This window comes from Physella acuta, unplaced genomic scaffold (genome assembly GCF_028476545.2).
Source record: "Physella acuta isolate Inbredline_101_S28 unplaced genomic scaffold, ASM2847654v3 ptg001125l, whole genome shotgun sequence".
In the NCBI taxonomy this organism is placed as follows: Eukaryota; Metazoa; Mollusca; class Gastropoda; family Physidae; genus Physella; species Physella acuta.
This window is the reverse complement of record NW_026732642.1, coordinates 230,726-252,064: the sequence shown is the minus strand read 5'-3', so window position 1 is coordinate 252,064 and position 21,339 is coordinate 230,726. Positions and strand designations below refer to the sequence as shown.

Genomic DNA, 21,339 nt, shown 5'->3' with positions numbered 1-21,339 from the left:
TAACATTATAAGTTGTAAATTAAAATGTTCATAGAGCACAGCTGCACATAGCCTATTACATAACATTCATAGGGCACTCACCTCACAACACTGGTACTTTTTATATTATATTTTAAATAATAAATTATGGGAATAAAAAATATTTTATATAGATTATGTTTCGTTTTGAGTAACACTAACAACAAAATTGTGAAGCCTAGTCTTGTGCAAAAAGTAGAATAGGCCTGTATTTGTTGTATATATGTATATATCTGAAATTCGAGCAAGGTTTTTATAAATATATATATTTATAAAAGCCTGGCTCAAATTTCATGCAAAAATAAGAATGAAAAAAATCAACATTCATCAGTTACATAAACGTGGTCTTGTCTGTAGTGTCCCCTCGTTAATGATATATAGCAAATATATATTCCTCCCCCACGTAATCATTTTTGCCTACAACTCCCAACAATTAATTGTAACCCTAATAACAACATTGTTCTTAATCTACCAGCTGTATAGAAGGATCCTGTTGTGTGGAGTTTTAGAGAATTTTTATGAATGTAATAATTAACAAACAACCAAACTTGATTACGCCCCTACATATGATATATATATGTATGTATATAGGTCTATATATATAAATGGAGGTGACAGTTATATTATATATAATAATATATGGCAGGGTGTTTAGTTAATTTTGTACAGGTACCATTAATTTTTCAACAACAAAAGAATCATTCCTCACCATCAGCCTTCTTTTATAAAACTGTTTTCAGGTTTTTTAGCTATTATTGTGCCAGTGAGAAGTGGCTCTGCTTCTTCAAGCTTCTTTCTATACCAAAGGCATTTCATTCATGGAGTCTAACATTTAAGTATTTAATGCTACATAGATGAATGTGAATGAAGTTTCCATTTGAATAACATAGCTGAAATGTTTAATGCCAATTTTTAAAAATTTTGTCTTTTTTTAAAAAAAAAAACAGGGTTAAGTTTTTTCATGACAGTCTTCCATTCTTTGATACTTGTGTTCAGTGAAAAATCAACACATTTGATGTGGTCTTTCTTTAATGAATCAGTGCCTCTCTGTTTTCCCCATTAAGTTGCTTATGTGGCGTGACACTGTAAAATGGAACAGCTTTTAAGGGATAAATTGTCTTTATATTTATAGACATTAAAAGATTTTTTTTTTAAAGATTGGTGTTTATTTTTGCTATATCATTATACAAAAATATAACCAGAATTCCAGAGCTTTAATAGTTGTAAGCTTTCCTAAAGTCTCTAATGTGTAAGAAAAGGAATAGTAAGAAAAATAAAACAATATTAATTCTGTTACAACAGACAATTTGCTATTGTTATGTTATACTGTTAAATTAAACATTTCTGAATACTCAGAAACTTTTTTTTGTGTTTGCAGACAGACACAAAAGCCATATTTTGAAGATTTCCCTACTAAACAAATTTATATAGAGAGTGAGCCTTCAGTAAGCCTTTGTCACCTAATGAAGCTAGAATTACATTACAGATCTATAAACAACATAATAAATAAAAAACAAAAGAATCAACAAATATTTAATATAACAATGCAGAAGATAATTGCAAAATTGTATTTAGATTTAGTTATACTAAGTGTTCCTTATACATAGAATACTTATTGACATCACATTCATCAAAGGGCATAAATAAAGCCAATCCATATCTATCAGGAGTTATAAAGGGAATTTCGGCTAGATGCTGTAGATTTACCCCACATTTAAAAAATGCAATACAAAATCCATAAAAATAAAAAACTTTCTTTGTCAACAAATCTACCCTTCACATAAAAATCACTTATTATCTTCTTTGTAAATCTAGCCTCCTTATTAAAAACGTCTGACTTTCAGGTATAAGAAAACTTTTGTTGGTACCTCAACCATGTATGGTAGATGGTGTGGGATATTATTTATGGCTGATCACAGACACCAATGATTTAATTTTTTAAACCAAGGTAAATTATTAAAACATTTTTTTTAAAACTGTTACACAGAAAAGACATAACAAACATAATATACCATTAGAATTTACTCTTATAAATAACAACATCAGCAGTAGAAAAATGATTGTACCAAAGGAAAAGTATTGCATTTTATTTTTACAGTGCGACTATTTAAGCTACACTTAATCTATTAGACTTGCATTAAATTGAATTAAACTTATTACCAAAAGTTTAAAATTCTAATAAAATGATTGCTAAACTTAAATATGAATTTTTTTAAAATAAATAGTTGAAATAATGAAAGTATAAAATAGGCTACTTTTTAACAAAATTAAACAAAATCTTTTTTATTATTTCTATTATAACAAGCTAATATGTTCTTGAATATTATTACTTCATCAAAAATAACTTTTGTTCATTTTTTTAAATAAAACTTTTATTTTTTAAATACATTTTACTGTAATATGTTATTACCTAAAATATTTGAACTTTAACAAACTCTGTTTGTAATATTTCATTACTTTTTTAAATAATTAAAATCTAATCATTTGGTAATTATATTAAATTAGTATTAAAAAATAAAACAACTAACCAATAAAAAGATATAGGCCCACTCAGTTTAATGCCACACTTTTCTAAAATTCAGGTAATATTTGGATCATAGAGTTTCTGAATACAGGTGGCAGTATTATATAAAATGTATTACTAGCTAATAAATACATATTTTATGTATATACAGATACATAAGCAAATAAACCAAATATTTAAAAAAAAAATCTTTTCTAATTTTAATCACATAAAACTAAAAGTGTTATTATGAACAATAACATCAACCTATTTAATTTAAAAGATTTTATTTATTTAATTAATAAAAGAGGTTAAAATGTATTAAGATTTGGGGTCATCCATAAATCACATCACACTACTCGGGGGAAGGAGGGGGGTCTGGACTTAAACAGAAGTTGTGCTACAAGGGGGGTAATGGTCAGAAAGTGTGAGGACACACTTTTAGATTTTAACAAGTAATCTTTGAAACTGAAATTTAGCTGTAAATCACATTTTTAAAAGACTTTTTTGTAAATTGTGATAAATTTGATCAGTATAGCAGTTTAAAAAAAGAGGAAGGTAGCTGGCTGGGTGAGGTGTGATGTCAATTTTTTTTTTTTGGGGGGGGGGGGGGGGGGCTGGTTTTTTTTGTGTCAATGTGTAGTGATGGGGTGGGACAGTACGTAAAACTTGTTTTTAAATGTGTGACATCGTTTATGGATGACCTTTTTAGCATACATTAGCTTAATATGATTAACACAGAGAGCACTTGCCACAAGGCCGATTTATTTTACAATTACATAGATAGAAACTAATAAGAGAATGTTGTGGGGAATATATTTCTTAAAGCTATATCAATTTTATATTCCAAAATATTGCATAATACATGTTTACTTGGGTCTGTTTCTCCTACGCAACTTTCTCATGCTGACCGTAGACTTTTTCTTTAACTTCTCTTTTCCTTCTTTATAAAGAGATGTTAAAGTGTCTTCTTTAGGAACTGCTTTCATTTTACCCTCTTTTTTTAGGTATCTAAAAGTAAAAGAATAAATAGTTTCACATCAATTTTAATGAAATATTAAACATGTCTTTCCTCTCAATATTTGTATATTTTAATGTTGAAAAAAGACTTAACTACCTTATAACAAGGTTGGTTCCTCCAATTGTTACAGTATATCTTGCAGGTGTTGCTAATTTATACATTAGGTAAGCAACTGCTACATGACCAAGACCACCTGATCGAAAAGGTGAAATGATTTTTTCACTAAAATTCCATTCCTCAAGATAAGGAACTATGTCCAATCCGCTGAAAAATATTGTTTACACAATAATAATAATGTAAGAACATAAGAAAAGAAACATCATTGGGATATCATCTTCAAAACATGACATTTGCTAACATTTATTAAGTAATGCTTATATATATATATATATATATATATATATATATATATATATATATATATATATATATATATATATATATATATATATATATATATATATATATATATAGTTAAGATTGGCTATTTTGTGGTAAGGGAAGCTACTGCTGGGCATCAATGTAGTGTATAGTGACTTTTTTTTTTTTTATAGAAGTGGTGGATTCTAACTTTTAAGTGTCCACTAAACTTGCCTGCTTGCCATTAAATAAAATGTTCCAAACCATGCAGCTGATGTAACAAGGTGTACACCAACCAACACTTTGCCATGTTCTTTATATGTTTTTTTGAATCTTTGATAAAGTGATAACTTTTCTGTTTGCTCTACATTCTCACTTGATGCACTGCTTGCTGATTCTGAAGATGTTTTCAACTCATTTTGTTTTTGTTCATCATCCTGATTGCCAATATCTTTCTTTTCATTCAGCTGTCTAATATTGGGATTTGTTGTTCTTGTCACTCTTCTATTCACTTTATTATTCTGGATACCCATGTACCTACATTGTTTGAAAACTAGACCTAAATTTGAATGCATATTCACATTATTCAGTTTCTCAAATGTAGGATGTGAGTATGATGACCCATGATTAAACAATGTTATTTGTGAATACTTATTCAAATTGTAACTACTGCAAGAAAAATGCATACTGATTGCAGGAAAATTTAAAAGTTTCCAACATCTTGCATTCAAAAGACCATACTTTGAAGTATATGAATATATATTGTTCCAAGAACCTGAACAAGGTAAGACGTTATGATGTAACTGTAAACTGAAAAATAATCTTGAAATTGACGATCTTGACATCTTTTTCTTTTATTACTGATATTATTTACTTTACTCAACTCAATGTCTTTAAGTTTGGCTGTTTATTTTAAAATTCAGTACGCAACACAAATTTAAACTTATAAGTCCGATAAAAAACAGTTGTTTTATTCAGTAGTGTAAGACAGGCATCTTAATTTCATTCTGGCTATGTTACTTTAGCTTAAGTCTTTAAAACTTTAATTTCAAGTTAAGCCTGGGGCCTAGAATGTAGACTAGTACACTAGTAGTAGTAGTACAGATTAGAAATAAATATATAGGACATGCTTCGTATACAAAAAGAAGGTAAAATAAGGTTACTTCCGGGTCAACATTTGATTGTAAGGACACGCCTACAAAATCAACTGATGCAAGAATTCCCCGAATTTCTTCTAGGTTGTCTTTGCAACGCGCGCGCGCGTGTATGTGTGTGTGTGTGTGTGGGGGGGGGTAACATGGAAAAATAATAGAAACCAGCACACCACATCATGCTACCCCTATGTAAATATTGTAAATGATAATTATTTATAGACGATAATTATTATCATTTTATTGGCCGCACTAGTTGAGTTTAACCCTTCCTCTGCAGATAGGGGTTGGGGGGGGGGGGGGGGGTCGTCCATAAATGACGTCACACTCGTAGGGGGAGGGGGTCCGTAATTTTGTGACGGTGTGTGATGAGGGGAGGGGAGGTTCAGATGGTATGACGTCACACTTTTGCATTATTAAAATAAAGCTATGTTACTAATTTTAGCCGTTATTTCGCGTTTTAGAAAATGGTTTTAATAAATTGTAATAGGAATTGATTAAAATACTTTATGTTGACAGAGTTCAGACAAAATTTTAGAAAAATATCGTATTTTAAGAAAATTTTAACTGCAATTTTAAATGGGGTTTAGGCTGAGGTATGACGTTATTTAGATCTAGGTGTGGTGGTGGGGGGGGGGGGGGACTGGCTTTTTTTGACGATGTTTGACGAAGGGTAGGGAGAGGTAAAATTCGTCAAAAAAGCGTGACATCGTTTATGGATGACCCCTTGCTTTTTAAGTAACATGTTACTAACATGTTGGTTTAATAACATAATAATGAGTAGGTCAGTAGTTAAATTCTGTTAAATACATGATATGGTGATACCAACTTGAAAAACAATAAACAAATCTTTGGATGTTGGCCGAAGTCGTCGAATAATTAAATCTAGCTCGTTCGGCGAGGAGGGGGGGGGCGGTAGACTTTTATTTGAAGTGGCTGGTTACGTGATGTAATAAGGATTATGGAGTCTTTTGACAATATTTAAACGTTATTTTAGGGTAGAGTTGGATAAAAATGTTCTAAATATATTAGTTTCCAGACAATCGCCGGTTTTTTTTTTCTCGGCAGCCTTTTAAGTTTTATGTAGGGTAAAAAACGTCTCCCGGCTTCGAAACGTGATAGTATCTAGACTGCTTTAAAGCTGAATCCTGGAAGTAAAACTTAAGGCAGTCTTAGCACTCTGCTAATGATATAATTTCTGTTATGAACCAGACCAGGGGACACATTCAGTACCAAACTCTAGACTCTAGACGCCTAAAAAATTGATAAAATAAATAATATGAATGTAGATCTAGATCTAGATCTAAATCTAGTTCCAGATATCTAGATTTAGATTAATTTTAAAAGAGTAAAAAACATTGTTAAGTCGTATCATCGAAAAACTAGAACTTTTTACTAGAAGGTACCCTATTCTACTAGATGAATTAACTAGAACTACTACTACTACTACTTACTACTTACTACTACTGTCTTAGACTACTACTATGAACTAGAATCTAGTAAACATCTACTGAAAGTCTATCAATCATACTATCATAATCATTCTATCTAATCTAGAATCTAGCTAGAGTCTAGCTCTAGAGTAGAGGGACTCTAGCTCTAGAGACTAGTCTAGTCTAGACTCTAGACTAGAGTGCTCTAGAGACTACTAGATCTAGATCTAGATTATTCTAGATTCTACAAATTTTAGATCTAGATTCAGATTGACTAGATTCTATCATTCTAGATCTAGATCTAGACTTAGTAGTAGACTAGATCTAGATCTAGAGTAGATTTCCTCACGCGGTCAAAGCCATATTGCGATCACATTCCCGTTTTCGCTTCGTAAAATAATTGTTTGGATGCTTTATACGAAACTACCGGTATCTGCTGTAAGCATGTCCATTTCTAAATATATCCAGGTCAAATTCTTTTGTTTTCTCCTTCTGGAAGACAAGTTTTTAAATTTTTAAGTTGAGGTATGACGTCAGCCGGTGATCCCAGTTCCCCCGGATGAAAGCACTAGGTCCGGGATGAGATGAATAAAACTAACCAATCAAAGCTGTTTATAATTAGGTTAACTATAAATAGCTTCTACATATGTGTGGGACACTGTAAATACTATAGCTAAGGCTACTAAAGCAACCTGAGAGGTCAAATGGGGGTGATCGCAGCTGGGCTGACGATTCGGGTCGTTTTCCTCGCTGCGTAACCAATGACTTGAGCTAGACTAGCCTAGATCTAGATGCTCTATATTTCAAGCTAAGTCTAGAATCTGTATAGTTTATACATTATTCTGTGGTTTTAAATTATTTCGATCATCTACTTCTTCTAGAACTAGTTTGTGTCTCCATATACAAGCATATTTAAGCAAATGTTAGGTTTTGTCTTGTTAGTAATTGTTACGTCCCTTTGTTATGATTATTAAAATTGTGTCCCTTGAGTTATCACTGGGTCATCCGTGATGTGTTGTTAATAAATTTAATTAAAGTGTTTTTTATTTGGTTTTGCAGTCTATTAATTAATAATACAATCAACAACACGTTTAAAAGTGTAAATTATTTATTTTAGCTTTTAAAATTGGATCAAAACGTAAAAAACTACGCTTGTTACGCAACAGGAAAATGTGACCGCCGGCAAGAAAAAAAGGGGAAAAAAAGATCGCAAGCAGGCGCGTCACTAAAACATGAATATCTCAAATACTATGCGTAGGAATACAAAATGATTTATAAATATTAGAGTAGAATGGCGGCGGAATAACACGGTACTTTCAGTTTGTTTCTGTGTGAAACGGGTACAAAATAGCGCCCGATGAAAATCGGGAGTTCGGATTTTTTTGCTATGTGTGACCGCGTTAGGAAATCTACTCTAGTTGTAGTTAGATCTAGAATCTAGATGTCGGAGATGTTGGATTTAATCATCTGATTTATCATTTAACTTTATACTCAGTATAATATACTGAGTTTAGTAATTTTAGTAGGTTAGTAAAAATAAAAGTAAGAAGAATTATTACTTATTACTGTCCAAGAGTAGAGTCCACAAGAGTGGCACTTGTGAATGTGATTGATTGATAATTCAAATTCATGATAATTGTCATTAGTTTTAGGCCTAATTGATGATTTGACTTGAGTCAGTGCTGTAAAGCTTAATGGCTTAATTAAACGTAAGCAAGGCATAGGGGCCCAAGGAAAATAGGGGCCATTGGAATTTTAATTTTTAATATTTGTAAAATTTTTCAAAGAAAAAGGAAATCCAGTTTCTTTTTTACTGAAGTGTCTATTTACAGTCATGACCGTTTTTGATAGATTTAACGAAGTGTCTATTCACAGTCAACTGTGAATAGCTGTATTGGGGCTATTCACAGTCGTGACAGTTTTTGCTAGATTTAATGTTAAAAATACTTATCTTGGCTTGAAGATGTGTGGTCGAGCGGACATGGGGAGTGGCTGTCGAGCCAGAAGGTGCAGGTTCAAACCCATCAGATGCTTATTGCTATGACTCTTAATGTATGCCTCTTAATCTTATTATCAAAATATTTTTTCACAGTTACTTGAGTTACTCATGGAAAGTTTATTTTTTTAAATTTTTTTTTTCTTTTGTGACGTAATTGTTGGCATATCAGCAAAAAAAAAAAAGACCTGTCCCGTAGATTTTTGCTAAGAGAAAAAACACAAAAGTGTGATGGAAACTGTGAATTATAGCTGATGAAAAAGGACATCCTATTTCACCTGATATTTATTCTATGTGATAATGTGAATTTTTAATGATAATTGATAGTTGAATAGCAATGTGAACAACCAACTAAACTGATGCTTAATTAGTATTATTTATTTAAAAATTACTAGATCTATTATTCTAGTGTATATGTATAGATTTAGAGTGCATAATTGATCATCTATGACCTACGTAGACGTAGCCTGTAGCAGATATGTCTGATATGAGCCTAAAAGCTAAACTAAACTTTAACCGTAATAACTTTTTTATAAAAATATAACAAAATAAAAATAGCACTGCTCTCTTAATCAATACCTTACTCCCCAGCCACAATAAATGCTTTTATTATTTTAAGATATTATCCACAGTCGTATTTAGCATGAAATGACAGACGACTGTGAATAGTCTTATTGGGGCTATTCACAGTCGGCTGGGAATAGCCCCAATACGGCTATTCCCAACAGGCTGGGAAAGCCTTGGCCCTTTTCTACTGTAGAAATAATTTCCAAAATGACCCCAAGTCCTTTCTTACCGTACAGACAGTGGCATTCAGTGGGGGGGGGGGGGGGTTCGAACGGGGCCCATCCATACCACAGGTGTTGTCGCATTGTCGGGCAAGCCATTGAGAAAATTACCTTATAAATAAAGTGAAACTTTGATCTTTTTTGTAGTCACTTCAAAAAAAAAAAGCCTGAAACGATTCAGAAATTACAATTTTTTAAAATCTGTTAATAATATTATTTAATATTATAGGCCTATTCATTGCAAATGTAAAGAAGATGATTATAGTAAATTTGTAGATACCAATGTCCAATAATAGACTCATTTGAAAATAGGTGTGTTAGGTTATTAGTAGTAGTATTGTAATCTTGTCTTGTTTTATGGATAGAAATTAATTAGGGTTAGGTGTATGGTTGCGAATAGAATTGGGGATAGGATTAGCATTGACATTAGCAAGTCATATGTAGTATTTAGTTAACTACCAGTTGAGTAACCTAAAACCCCTTTTTTTTTAAAGAAGATTCTATTATACTGGTATAAATAGGCTCTAAAATTATTTTTTTAAACCATGTGACAAAGGGAAGGCATATGGCTTAGCAGTAACTGCTAACCCGAAGGTCTCAAGATGTCTATGCATAACTGGGAGTTTAAAAAAGGGAAAGAAGAAGAATAAAAAGACTATTATTAGGGGAAAATAGTTCTTTCAAAAATACAGAAAGGACAAATAGATCTTTGCCTATATAAAGTTTTTTTTTTTTTCATTGTGGAGTGGGGTATAGGAGAGGGTTGCTAGAAACTACAAATATTCTATGTGTGGATGGAGTTAATAATGTCCTTTGTCTATTTCAAAAAGAAAAAGTTCCCTACTAAACCATAATGTGACTTTAAACAAAACCTGTATTGCTAATGCTAAAACACTTCTTTGTTTTTTTTAAATTAGGCTTATCCATCAAACATGCCATTGTCCCCTAAAAAACATTTGACACCATATGTGTCCCGTACTACCCAAGCATCTAGACTGCGTTTTCTAGACAACACATGTGATAGTATGGTACAGGCAAGAGATTTCCCTCCATCAGGTTTGGTTTTTTCTTCTACTCTTAATTATTACAGATAGGTTTTTTATGTAAAATTTTACATCCTTTTTTCATACTATTTGGTTGTATTAACTATATTTCATGTACAGAATTTTCTGTGTTGGCTACTGATGATGACGTGCCAGGCCCATCCTTTGCCTCAAGTGAAAAAGTTGTTTCCAGTTATATGCCATCTTCAACAGAAAACCATTGTTGTGCGTTGCTCCACGGTTTACAAGAGCTTAGAAAATCAAATACACTTTGTGACTATACATTGATTGCTGATGGACAGGTTATTTAAAGTTTTTGTGTGTATTTGTTTATATTTTAATATCCTTCATTTATGAATAAATTACCTAGCATGTAAAAGTTACTTGGGTTAAGTTGTCTGAACAGAATTCTCTAGATTCTGCAAAATACATTATTAAATGAAATATCTGTAGAAATGTTGGTTAGCCTTACAAATCCTCCCACATTTGCAGCAATCCTCTAAATTATATAACCTTCAATTAAGTGATTATTTTTATAAAAAGTGTCCTAATTGTATAAACTTTCTTTGTTTTAGAAAATTGCTGTTCATCGTGCAGTAATGGCAGCTTGCAGCGATTATTTCAGAGTAATGCTGACAGGTTTCATGAAAGAGAGCCGGGAGGAGTTTGTAGAGCTGAAAGGTGTTACAGCTGGTGGTTTGAAAGTGGTTGTAGATTTTGCATATACCGGGCGTCTTGAACTTACTACAGATAATGTTCAGGAGGTGTTGTCTGCTGCATCACATCTGCAGGTATGGAATTATTAACTAAAAGTAGATTTTATACTTTGATTATTTGCTATATATTAACCAACTGCCTTTTTTTTTTTAAAGTCATACATTTCTGTGAAAATAATAACTTAACATTGCAACACAAACTTAATAACCCTATTTGTTGACTTTAAATTTAAAATCAAGGTAAGTGTGGCAGTGGAACTATGCAGTAAATACTTGGAAATGGCTTTGACAAACTACAATTGTACAGACATTTTGAACCTAGCACAGATGTACTCACTTGCTTCTACACAGACTAAAGCTTTACAGTACATGATGGATAATTTTGAGGTGAGAAGTGTGGTTTTTTTTTTTAAATTTGTTTGGGGCAGCATGGTCAAGTATTATTGAATTCAAACTCCACTAGTTGAAAGTCAGAACTCAGTTCCTAGAATCAAAGCTGTAAGATGTACTTCAGTCCACCCTTATTTAATGGTTACCAATTGGAGTCTGGGAAAGTAAAGGCAATTAGGCATAGAGCTGCCCACAATCCTGCAGAGTTCATTTACTCCACTGCCAGCCCGATCTTATGGGATAATTTAGTACTAATTATTTACCTTTCATTTGTTTAAATATATCCACTGTTTTTAGGTTAATGTTTGTTTTGATTTTAAAAGCTCTAATTTTAATACATTTAAAAAAATCTTAGATTGTAAGCTCATCCGAACAGTTCAACAAATTAACCCACACTCAGCTGGCAACCATGTTAAAAGATAACAGCCTAAGAGTGCCATCCGAATTTCATCTTTTTAAAACTGTCCTGCAATGGATTGACCACGACAAAGATGATAGACTACAGTATCTGGCTGAACTTATGAGAAACATACGTCTCCCTTTGTTAGCAGGAGAAGAATTAGTGGAAAAAGTTAGTTTTATTTCAGTTTCATTTATCAAAGCATTTTGTTGGGCCTCCTATCAATCATACAAACCCTTTCTGATGATGTTTATTTTAAATTGATATTGTCAGTGCTTTATAATGATCTTAATCTTATTAAGTAAAGATATATTACAATGTTACTAATCTTCAATATAAGTAATAAATATATTTGTAATGTAGGGTCAAGGCCTACTCTATATAGAAAATAAGCTGTATCATCCCACAGAAATGTATTAATGGATGACATTTTTATTCAGGTTAGTAAAGTGGATATGATGAGAAGTAACCAGGAGTGCAGTGACCTATTAACACAAGCCAAAGACTACCATATAGTAATTGGCAAACAGCCCATGCTACAGACCTCCCGTACACAAGTTCGATCAAACCACCCCAGCATCGTCATGTCACATGCCCAAAATCTGGAATGCTACACATTCCATAACAAGAATCATGGCTTCTTGAGGGATGCACCCATGCCCCTGTTTAATCCCAGTGTGGCTGTGCTCGACAATTTCATGTATGCTTGTGGTGGCAAATATGACAGCACTGAAAACAATGAAATCGCTACAGCTCGTTGCTTTAGATATGATCCAAGGTATACCATAACACAATTTTTTTTGTAAACATATTTACAAACCCTGGCCCAAGTTGCCTATTTTTTGCTTGTCACCCTAACCCTGGCCCAAATTCACATTGGAGCCTAATTTTTGCAAGTAGAACTGTTATCATAACACTGGCCTAATCAACCTTGAAAATTGTAGTATTATAGAAAATAAAAAAAAATAATTGATCTTTAATTAATTTAACATCACACTGAAATAATGTTTACACTATTGTTTAGTTTATCTTAAAATGTATTTAAAAATTTATTTTTGTGACAGATTTGACATCTGGTATGAGCTGACTTCAATGAATGAAGCCAGGAAAGACTTTGTGGTTGTGGCTTACAATGGGAAGCTGTATGCAGTTGGTGGCCAAGATGAAAATATGGTGATGTGTACTGTTGAATGTTATACAGTGGCCACTGAAGATTGGGACATGTGTGCTTCTATAAGGTGTGCAGTGTCCTTTGAGCACAATTTTTAAAAGTCAAATTTTAACAAAACTCTTATTTTTTAATTCAAATATTTCAAAGAGTAGTTAATGCAAGTCAGAAGTTGTAAATTTATGTCCAGTGTGCATCGACATATGTTGAGAAAAATGTATTGAAATGTATTCTATATTTTTTACTTTAGAACCAAATTCATTTTTATAACTTTCATTGTGCAGCCACTCCTGTTATGGACATGCAGGCGCAGTGTGTCGGGATAAAATTTATATATCAGGAGGTCAAAGATTTTCAGGCTGTGCTAACAACATGAGCTGCTATTCTCCAGCATTAAACATCTGGGAGGAAAAAGCCCCAATGTTAAATGGGCGCTGTAATCATGTCATGATGGAGGTATATTATTAAAAAAATAATATCTAGAATTTTATGCTAATCTTATTAGCCGTTTTTACTAAAATAATTTGTTAACATTTTATACGAGACTAAAGGTCATTCAATCCTGCGTACGATAAGCTATGTTTAGAATTCATACGTCACATGGCGCCGAAGCGCAAAGCGTCAGAATGCGATAGGGGTAAAAACGGGTCTGTCATTTTGCCGATAAAAATCGTTGCGGTGATGTTTTTCAAGCTACAAAAACATGTATTCTTCCTTTACCAATATAAAAACAAACAACACATTATTGTAGAGCTTAAGTTAAGCGTTCTAACCATACCATTTTTATTAGTATACGCTTAATTTTTATGGGGGAACTTTGTGATGGAAAGTAGTGAAAAAGTAAAGAAAATGAGCCGAAACCTCGATTTTCGGCAGTTTGGAGTACCTACTTATAATGATTTATTATCTTGATTTGAAAATTTAAATAGCATATGACTAAAACAAGTACCTTTCTGACCAGAGGTCTATAATTTTAAAAAAGTAGCGTTCATCTCAATTATATGGTTAGCTGTTCTGTCATAGCCTTCCAAAACTCAGTTTGGATATCCACAGCATTGATGTACCCAGATAAGTCCTACAGAATCAATGCAAGAAACTAACGTTTACCATCAGTTAATAACTTCATAAATTTAAAAATCTATCTTGTATTTTTAGAATAATTATTTTTTCTTAACTCTAGGTACAGAATATGCTTTATGTTATTGGAGGAAACATAGAGGATAGCTATGGCTTCCCAGTGCCAATAATTGCTATGGAGTTTTACAACCCAGAAACAGATCAGTGGTCTATTTGTAAAACCACTTGTAACATCAGAGAAGCTGGCGCTTCAACACTAAATAACAAGATTTACATTGTTGGTGGCATAAATGGGGAACATTACTACTCAGACCTACTTCAGGAATATGACCCAGCTAAAGATGTTATGACAATAGTAGATAAATTTTCAAACAGAGTTTATGGAAGAGCCTGCTGTATTCTTACACTGCCTCATTATTTATCAGGGATAGGCCCCAACTAGGAATTTTAAATTATTTTAAGAAATAGATAAGATTTTACTTTTTTATCCTATAAGTAATAAAAAAATATCACAGTACAGCCCCTCCATCAAATGCATTGAGATACACTTTATAATTTAAATTTTACAAAGCGATTTAAATCGTTAAATATTTAGAAATGTTTTTAAAAATATTTAAAAAACATCATGGAAAATTTAAACAGCTAATCTAGGTTACTTTATAAAATAATTTTTTTTGTCATTTTAAGTTAAAGGTTATCATCATTTTGCAAAATAGCTGATAACTTTTTTTGTCAGCCTTTGGTTTTTAAACTTCTAGCCATCATGTGAAAGGGGAGGGCAAAGGCTGCATTACAAAATCAGGGGTATTTTATTTTGTTTAGTTTAAACAAAGTCTGGGTTCTTTTCTAACATAGTCATGCACTGCCAAACAACATTAGCTCATTGCTTTTGGCACTATTATTTTTAATAAATAGACAAAACTTTGTGGTGACCTTTAATAAAAATGAAAAAAAGTACATCCACACTACATAACAAAGTTGAAATATATATCCTATTTTGTAATTAGAAACAAATGGCCTGTTTAAAATATGGTTTGGCAATAGGAAAAAAGACAAATTTCAACATGTCAGTAGTAATTAAGTACTGTAGCTGTAATTGTCAGTTTTTTAATTGAATAACCACATCTGGTTTAGAAATGCAAATAGTTATTTTAATCTAATGTTGTTAATGTGAGTGACAGCTGTAAAAAATTAGCAAGGATAATTTATTTATAACTTTATGTTATGGAGTGTTAACATTTTGTAAAATCATAAACTAAATCTTGTCTTAAACTCTTTTTTCATGTGATGTAATATCTTATTTATTGCCTCATTAATTTATAATTGTAAATATCTTTCTGTTAAAATTCCAAATAATTTCAAGTCATAATATATGTGGTGATAAAAATTAGGCAACTCAAGTTATCATAAAAATAAGCTGCCAACTCGAGAGTAAAATCTGAATGAAACATCATGACTTTGGCCAGTTTGTAGAATATCTCTGTATTCACATGGCTGCAGTTATCACCTGAAGTTAGCTACAATTGGTGTCCAAGTATTCAGCCAAGGCTATACATCCTTGATACTGAAAGTTTTTATATTTAAAGAATTTATTGTTTTTTCCAAACTGCTTCTATTTGCATTTGAACCAATTTTTGCTTGCATTCCCCCACAGATATAGCAGGTTAGATTACCAATATTTTTCCCTTTGTAAACAATGCTGCTTCTTATTTGTGTCAAGGTGATATTGCAAAATCTTTTATCTTATTTCTTGAATGTATAAATAGTATAATATAAATATACAAATGGAATATATTAAAATATGTCTGTTTGATAGTTGCTGTGTGTAAACCTACATTAGCTTGCCACAAGGGATATTTTATACTCAGCCTGCATTCACTTAAATTTTATGTTGAGCCTGGTATACTAAATATGTCATCACAAAAACATTTACTTGTGTAGTTCTGTTTATAGTTCTTTTTACATTGTGTAATTTTTCTGTTGATTATTGCTATCCAATATGTACATTTTTGTCATCAAAAATTACAATGAACACTTGGATTTTACTTAAAGTTAGTTTTACTGTTTGATTGTTGTTCTGCCTTTTTTTATTGTGTCTTTTAAAAATTGAAAGCACTATTACAAGAAAAACACAAACAAAATAAGTACTTCATGCTATGTTTCTTTGGCAATTTTATTCAGCAGAAGGCTGTTGGAATTTTATGATTGCTAAACTATATACCAGTTGACAAGCTCATTATGCTTGCTGCACATAGCAAATAAGGCTTTAAAAACCTTCATTGCACCAGCGAATTGGACATTCCAAAACAACTTGCCAATACAAATTAAATGTAAATACATCATAAGGTGAATACAGTTGGTGAAAATACCACCAAATAAAATAGAATTCTTAATTCAGTAAAATTTATAAATCTAAATGCTAAATAAAAATTTAACATGTTGGTATCAAATAGCCAGCTTGTAAAATATTTTAAAACTGCAGGAAAATTTTAATTACACAGAAAATGATGTTTTGATTTTTCGAATTGAAACCAAATAAAAATGCAATGCAATAAATTTATTAACACAAAATTTGTTGCAACAAAAAAAAAAAAACATACAATGTTTCAAATTACACCCAGAAGGAAGTCCTATTTTCAAGTTATATCACTTAATACAACTTGATGTAAGCATTTTATTATGTTTTTTATGTATTCTAAGGCTTATGCAAAAAAGTAAAAAAGAAAAACTCTAAAAATAAAATTATTGCACAATATATGTTTATTAATGCATTGCTTCTTTAAAACGGGTGCTGATAGATATACATATTTTCTTATTTCTTTAAGCAGCACAAAAAAGCAATTGTGTATTGCCTCTCTGGTAAATGCATGATCAGTTTATATGCAGATGAAGAATTATTTTCACAAGGTTTTCAAGCTTTTTTGACAAATGTTTTCAGTTTTTAATATTGTACAAAAGCATAAATTCTACAAATTTAAAGCACATTTATAAATGTATTGAAAAATTTGTTTAAAAATGTAACAACTTTTTGCTTATTGTTTAAATTTTGCATATAATTTTGATCTTGAAAAACAGATTTTAAAATGTTTTATTCTTAGAGAGATGAAAACTAGCCGCTAAAAAAGCACAAGCTGACACAAAGTCATTTAAAAGCAAACTGTGTACAAATTTTGGCTTTAATTTGTGTGTAAATAGAATACATTTTGATCAAATTTATATTACACACTGCATTAACAGATTCATATTTAAAGCAATACAATTATTTTAAGTTCAAATACACTGAGGTTTGTTCCAATTTAACAATCATAAATAAATAAAAAGTAAATTTTAAGACACAGATTTTATGATGTTATTTTGCAAAATTTCACTCTAATCTTTAATAGAAACAAAACAGCTATTTAAACAAAAAGATTAATTTGATTGATGTTTAAATCAGACATGGTAATCTGTGTTAACATCTAGACGTTTAGTGCATGGTACTTAAAAGATTTAACAAAAGATAAATTTGCTATAGTTCCAAGCTTTAGTGATTGTCACACAACTCAGTAAATAAAACATAAACTGTATGCACCGTTTCTCAACCCCTAAGTAATGTGATTAGTATGCTATGTAATGTCCACAGAACTTTATTCATGTGGGCTAGTATATAAAAGTATCAAAAAATTGATATACATACATTATATTTCCTACAGTGTGGATGCTATACAACTTAGGTTTGTACTGGTACGTCTGTTTAGACAATGCTAACTTAACTAAGGAGACAATTACCAATGGAATTGTATTAACCTTCTTTAGTAGCTTACAGACTCAGTGCATCACCAACACTTCACACTACCAGTCTGGCATTTAGTTGTTTGTTATATTACAATTATTCATGTTAAAACAAGGGTTGACTAATTATATGTGATATAAATAAATGTATAAACAATAGGTATCAAAACAAAAACTGTTCAATTATCTGTAAACTTTCTTAACTTAAAAACTAAAAAAAAATATGTGTATCAAAGTGATGATGTACAGCATTAATAGTTTCTTCTATCTTGTTCAAGAGAGAAAACTTTAATACAAAAATGCTTAAAAAAAAAAGAGCACCAGAGGTCATCTTAAAAGATCTAATTTGTAATACCTAAATTGGAGTAGAAGTAATAATGTGGCCTAAGAAGTTACACCATAGCCCATGTGAATAAGATGTTACCAAGTGTCAGACCGACATGAAGGATGTCAACTCTGTAAAACATTCCCATCTTTCCTTCAGAGCCAACCACTTTGCCAGAAACAACGTAAGCAGCTGTTGCCAGAAGACCATAAATGTTCCAAGCCCTCAAAGACACCAAGATGATGGTGAGGATAGCAAACCCAGAGCAGCTCTGTGTGGCCAACTCCCTCATGCCAGGGGCCAAAAATCTGCACCCGATCAGGACACCAATCATTATCATGAGATTTAAGTTCATCATTATGGGAAGATCTTTGTGGCAAAAACCAACAGCAAGCAGTGGAAGTCCAACAATCTAAGAGAAAAAAATGTATCTATTTGATAGTCACATTTTTTTAAACAACAGACTAAAAAAAATTATACAATTAATTTACAATTTTATACTTAGATACGAGCTGTGCAAGTTAGTTATAATATTAGACCTAAATAGGTTACAGCATGAATCAGTAAAAAACAAAGCTGAGGTCAAGTTACCTGTGCAAGCCAAGACATCATCTTGTGGTAATCATAAATCTGTCCCTCCATCCGTGACTGAGCAAATCTGACAACTCCCAGGGCTGCAGCTGCACCTTGCACGCTGAGCCCAAGGCAAGCGAAAAAATTTACCCAAAACACATGGTAGATGAAGTAAAGTACAGACCATGTCAGAAGACCATCTGAAACTGATGTTGTTAGTTGTCTGGCCATCGTTTATATTTATACAGAATTTTTTTTCTGAAAAATACAATATAGAATATTAATTTAACAGCTATTTATACAAGTTATCTCTGTTATTTCTTACATACCTTTTTAATATAACTTTGGAAGAAATGTTTTGAAAAATTATTTTAATTATATATGACGACCTGGTTTAGGTAGAGGGCACGCATGCCAGCCTGAACTTCTCAAGTTCAGATACCGGGCCTGTAGGGTGTGAGTGAATCCACCCGCTCTGATGAAAACCTGACTCACATTAGGGAAAGAAAACTAATAAAACTGACCTAACAATCCTTTTATATATAAAGGTCACAGAAACAGGTGCACTCTACTTTATCTGCCCTATTGACTGCACATGACTACTGAAAGAAAAACTTACTTTTTAAAAATTAGGCCTACATTTTTTAAATGAACATTTTCAATGAACTATTGGTGAATTCTAAAAAGAGTGTAACTTGCTAGAATCTAATATTAAATAAAGTGGCTTCAACTCACACTCTAAATAATTTAACATTTAGCCCAGGTTTATAGATCTACTATTTCATATTTTAATTCTATAGGCAGTTTACTGTGCATAAATAAGTAAATAGTTAAAAAATGCATGTAAATTGTAAATAGGCTATTATATATATACTATAAATTTAAAATAGTGTGGGTATAGTTTTTTTTACAGACCACTGGGAGTATTTATTGATAATAGCTTTAATTTAAAGAAATATTAGTTTCAAAGAAACAGACTTGTGCAAAGGTCATACAAAGGCTATAACCTGATTTCAGAAAGAAAATCTTTACTTTGAAATAATTACATTATCAAATTAGTTACTTTAAAAACCAATGGCTTAAACTTAAAAGTAAACTTAAATTTAAAAACTTTACTATCCAATCAAACTTCTCTAGTTTTAAAGATAGGTGATGTTTTATAATGTGTGAGTGCATAAGCGAAGATTGATTTTCAATGACAGAGAAATGCTTTAAGCAAAACAAAATTGGCATATATCTATAGCAAAGTAAAACATACCTTTTACACATTTCACTAAACTGATATTAAAATACATGGTATGAAGTAAAAACCTACAATTTTTATTCACAAAAAGAATTTAATTGCAGTCGGCATTTTCTAAGATTATTATATGTAATGATAATTAGGGAGGTATAGAACCTATAGGCCTAGGTAATGCTTTTTTTTTTAAGTAAAGGTTAAAAAATTGTAAAAAGAACTTAATAATTTAATAATTATAGATTATATAATTCCTTGGATTATTTTAGAAGTACATGTAGATTCTACAATCCAAGTAGATCCCTTCTGTTATGATTTGCATGGTTTGGGTTTTTTGCTGCTGCATAAAATTAAAAAAAACAAATACCACAAAAATACGGTATACAATTACAAAGCTTCTAAAGACACAGATCTAGTTCTGTCTATTAATATCAACAAAATCACAAGACAATGACTGGTTAAGAAGATTACAAATGGCAAAGATCGAACATGCCATCAGCTGCAAAACCTGTTTTCCGCCATGGTCATAGTTGATATATTCTTAGTCTGGATTTAATTCTAGATCTAGATCTAGTAAGCCAAATACTACAAGTAGCCTAACAATTTTTTTATACAAAGTGACTAGGCCTGTGTGGAATGCTCTGCATTTTGAGCATTTTCGAATTCTGCGCCTAGTTGGTGTTGAAATAATACTTTAATTTCACCATAAAACCTTGAATGGCCTAGACGAAAAAATTGGGCAGTCCTGATAACTATTTAGATCTAGTATTTTTAGATTGCATTCGATCTAGTGAACAGATTTACACAGAGATTATTTTAATTTTATTTTAGTATTTTTAGTGTAGCCCATACTCAATCATTTTAATTTTTTATTTATTATTTGTATTAGAACTATTAGATAGGCCCTATCTGTTTAGTTTAGTTCTAAAAGAACTATATCTACATGATGATATAGATCTAGATCTATTCTAGATCTAGAGATTTAGGCCCTAAACTTACTTTGTGTATTTCTTCTATTATTTTCGTACTCTGATGTTGCTTAGGCCCTATATTTTATTTTTATTGTGGTTGTAGGCCTTGGACAGTCTAGATGCCGAGTTCAAAGTAAAATTCCCTAAAACAATTCCATTCCTTAACAGATGAAGATTATTAAGATTTCAAAACATAAAGATAAATACATGCGGATAATACATAGGGCTAGATCTATTATTCATAATGGTCTTACCGTTTCCTTAATAAATCTAATAACAGTAGACTAAAATTTAAAAAGCCTTAAAATGTAAGACTTGAATTTTTATGTCCCCTTTAAAGGCTTTATACTTTTTAGAGCGTTAATTATTCAATAATGTATGTATATCCTTAAAAAATG

At 31.4% G+C, this 21,339-nt stretch overlaps 3 protein-coding genes across 3 annotated transcripts; 1 reads left to right on the top strand and 2 right to left on the bottom strand.

Annotated features, from left to right (window-relative positions):
- Positions 1–3,142: 3,142 nt before the first annotated feature.
- On the bottom strand, positions 3,143–5,031 carry LOC131956050 (protein FAM210A). The gene is made up of 3 exons (XM_059320402.1): positions 4,137–5,031; positions 3,639–3,806; positions 3,143–3,532 (listed from the first exon to the last, which is right to left on the bottom strand). The coding sequence occupies exons 1-3, from the start codon at positions 4,745–4,747 to the stop codon at positions 3,391–3,393; spliced, it is 921 nt and encodes a 306-aa protein (XP_059176385.1). The 5' UTR covers positions 4,748–5,031; the 3' UTR covers positions 3,143–3,390.
- Positions 5,032–6,231: 1,200 nt separating this feature from the next.
- On the top strand, positions 6,232–16,130 carry LOC131956040 (kelch-like protein 9). Its single transcript, XM_059320393.1, has 10 exons — positions 6,232–6,282; positions 10,188–10,326; positions 10,434–10,615; positions 10,889–11,104; positions 11,270–11,416; positions 11,775–11,990; positions 12,260–12,597; positions 12,884–13,057; positions 13,272–13,443; positions 14,168–16,130. Exons 2-10 carry the CDS (start codon positions 10,203–10,205, stop codon positions 14,504–14,506), a joined length of 1,908 nt encoding a protein of 635 aa, XP_059176376.1. The 5' UTR covers positions 6,232–6,282; positions 10,188–10,202; the 3' UTR covers positions 14,507–16,130.
- Positions 16,131–16,216: 86 nt separating this feature from the next.
- On the bottom strand, positions 16,217–21,060 carry LOC131956041 (uncharacterized). The gene is made up of 3 exons (XM_059320394.1): positions 20,970–21,060; positions 18,752–18,991; positions 16,217–18,572 (listed from the first exon to the last, which is right to left on the bottom strand). The coding sequence occupies exons 2-3, from the start codon at positions 18,962–18,964 to the stop codon at positions 18,228–18,230; spliced, it is 558 nt and encodes a 185-aa protein (XP_059176377.1). The 5' UTR covers positions 18,965–18,991; positions 20,970–21,060; the 3' UTR covers positions 16,217–18,227.
- Between the last annotated feature and the right edge of the window lie 279 nt (positions 21,061–21,339).

What these genes read in the sequence shown, in the direction of transcription:
- LOC131956050 (XM_059320402.1), bottom strand. Translation starts at nt 4,747, where the DNA reads ATGTCAAGATCGTCAATTTCAAGATTATTTTTCAGTTTACAGTTACAT. An exon ending in TTTTATTTAATGGCAAGCAG is followed by an intron (nt 3,807 to 4,136) that starts GCAAGTTTAGTG and finishes AATATTTTTCAG; the next exon opens with CGGATTGGACATAGTTCCTT. An exon ending in GGAACCAACCTTGTTATAAG is followed by an intron (nt 3,533 to 3,638) that starts GTAGTTAAGTCT and finishes TTTTACTTTTAG; the next exon opens with ATACCTAAAAAAAGAGGGTA.
- LOC131956040 (XM_059320393.1), top strand. Translation starts at nt 10,203, where the DNA reads ATGCCATTGTCCCCTAAAAAACATTTGACACCATATGTGTCCCGTACT. An exon ending in ACATGATGGATAATTTTGAG is followed by an intron (nt 11,417 to 11,774) that starts GTGAGAAGTGTG and finishes AAAAAATCTTAG; the next exon opens with ATTGTAAGCTCATCCGAACA. An exon ending in TGCTTTAGATATGATCCAAG is followed by an intron (nt 12,598 to 12,883) that starts GTATACCATAAC and finishes TTTTTGTGACAG; the next exon opens with ATTTGACATCTGGTATGAGC.
- LOC131956041 (XM_059320394.1), bottom strand. Translation starts at nt 18,964, where the DNA reads ATGGCCAGACAACTAACAACATCAGTTTCAGATGGTCTTCTGACATGG. An exon ending in TGATGTCTTGGCTTGCACAG is followed by an intron (nt 18,573 to 18,751) that starts GTAACTTGACCT and finishes TTTTTCTCTTAG; the next exon opens with ATTGTTGGACTTCCACTGCT.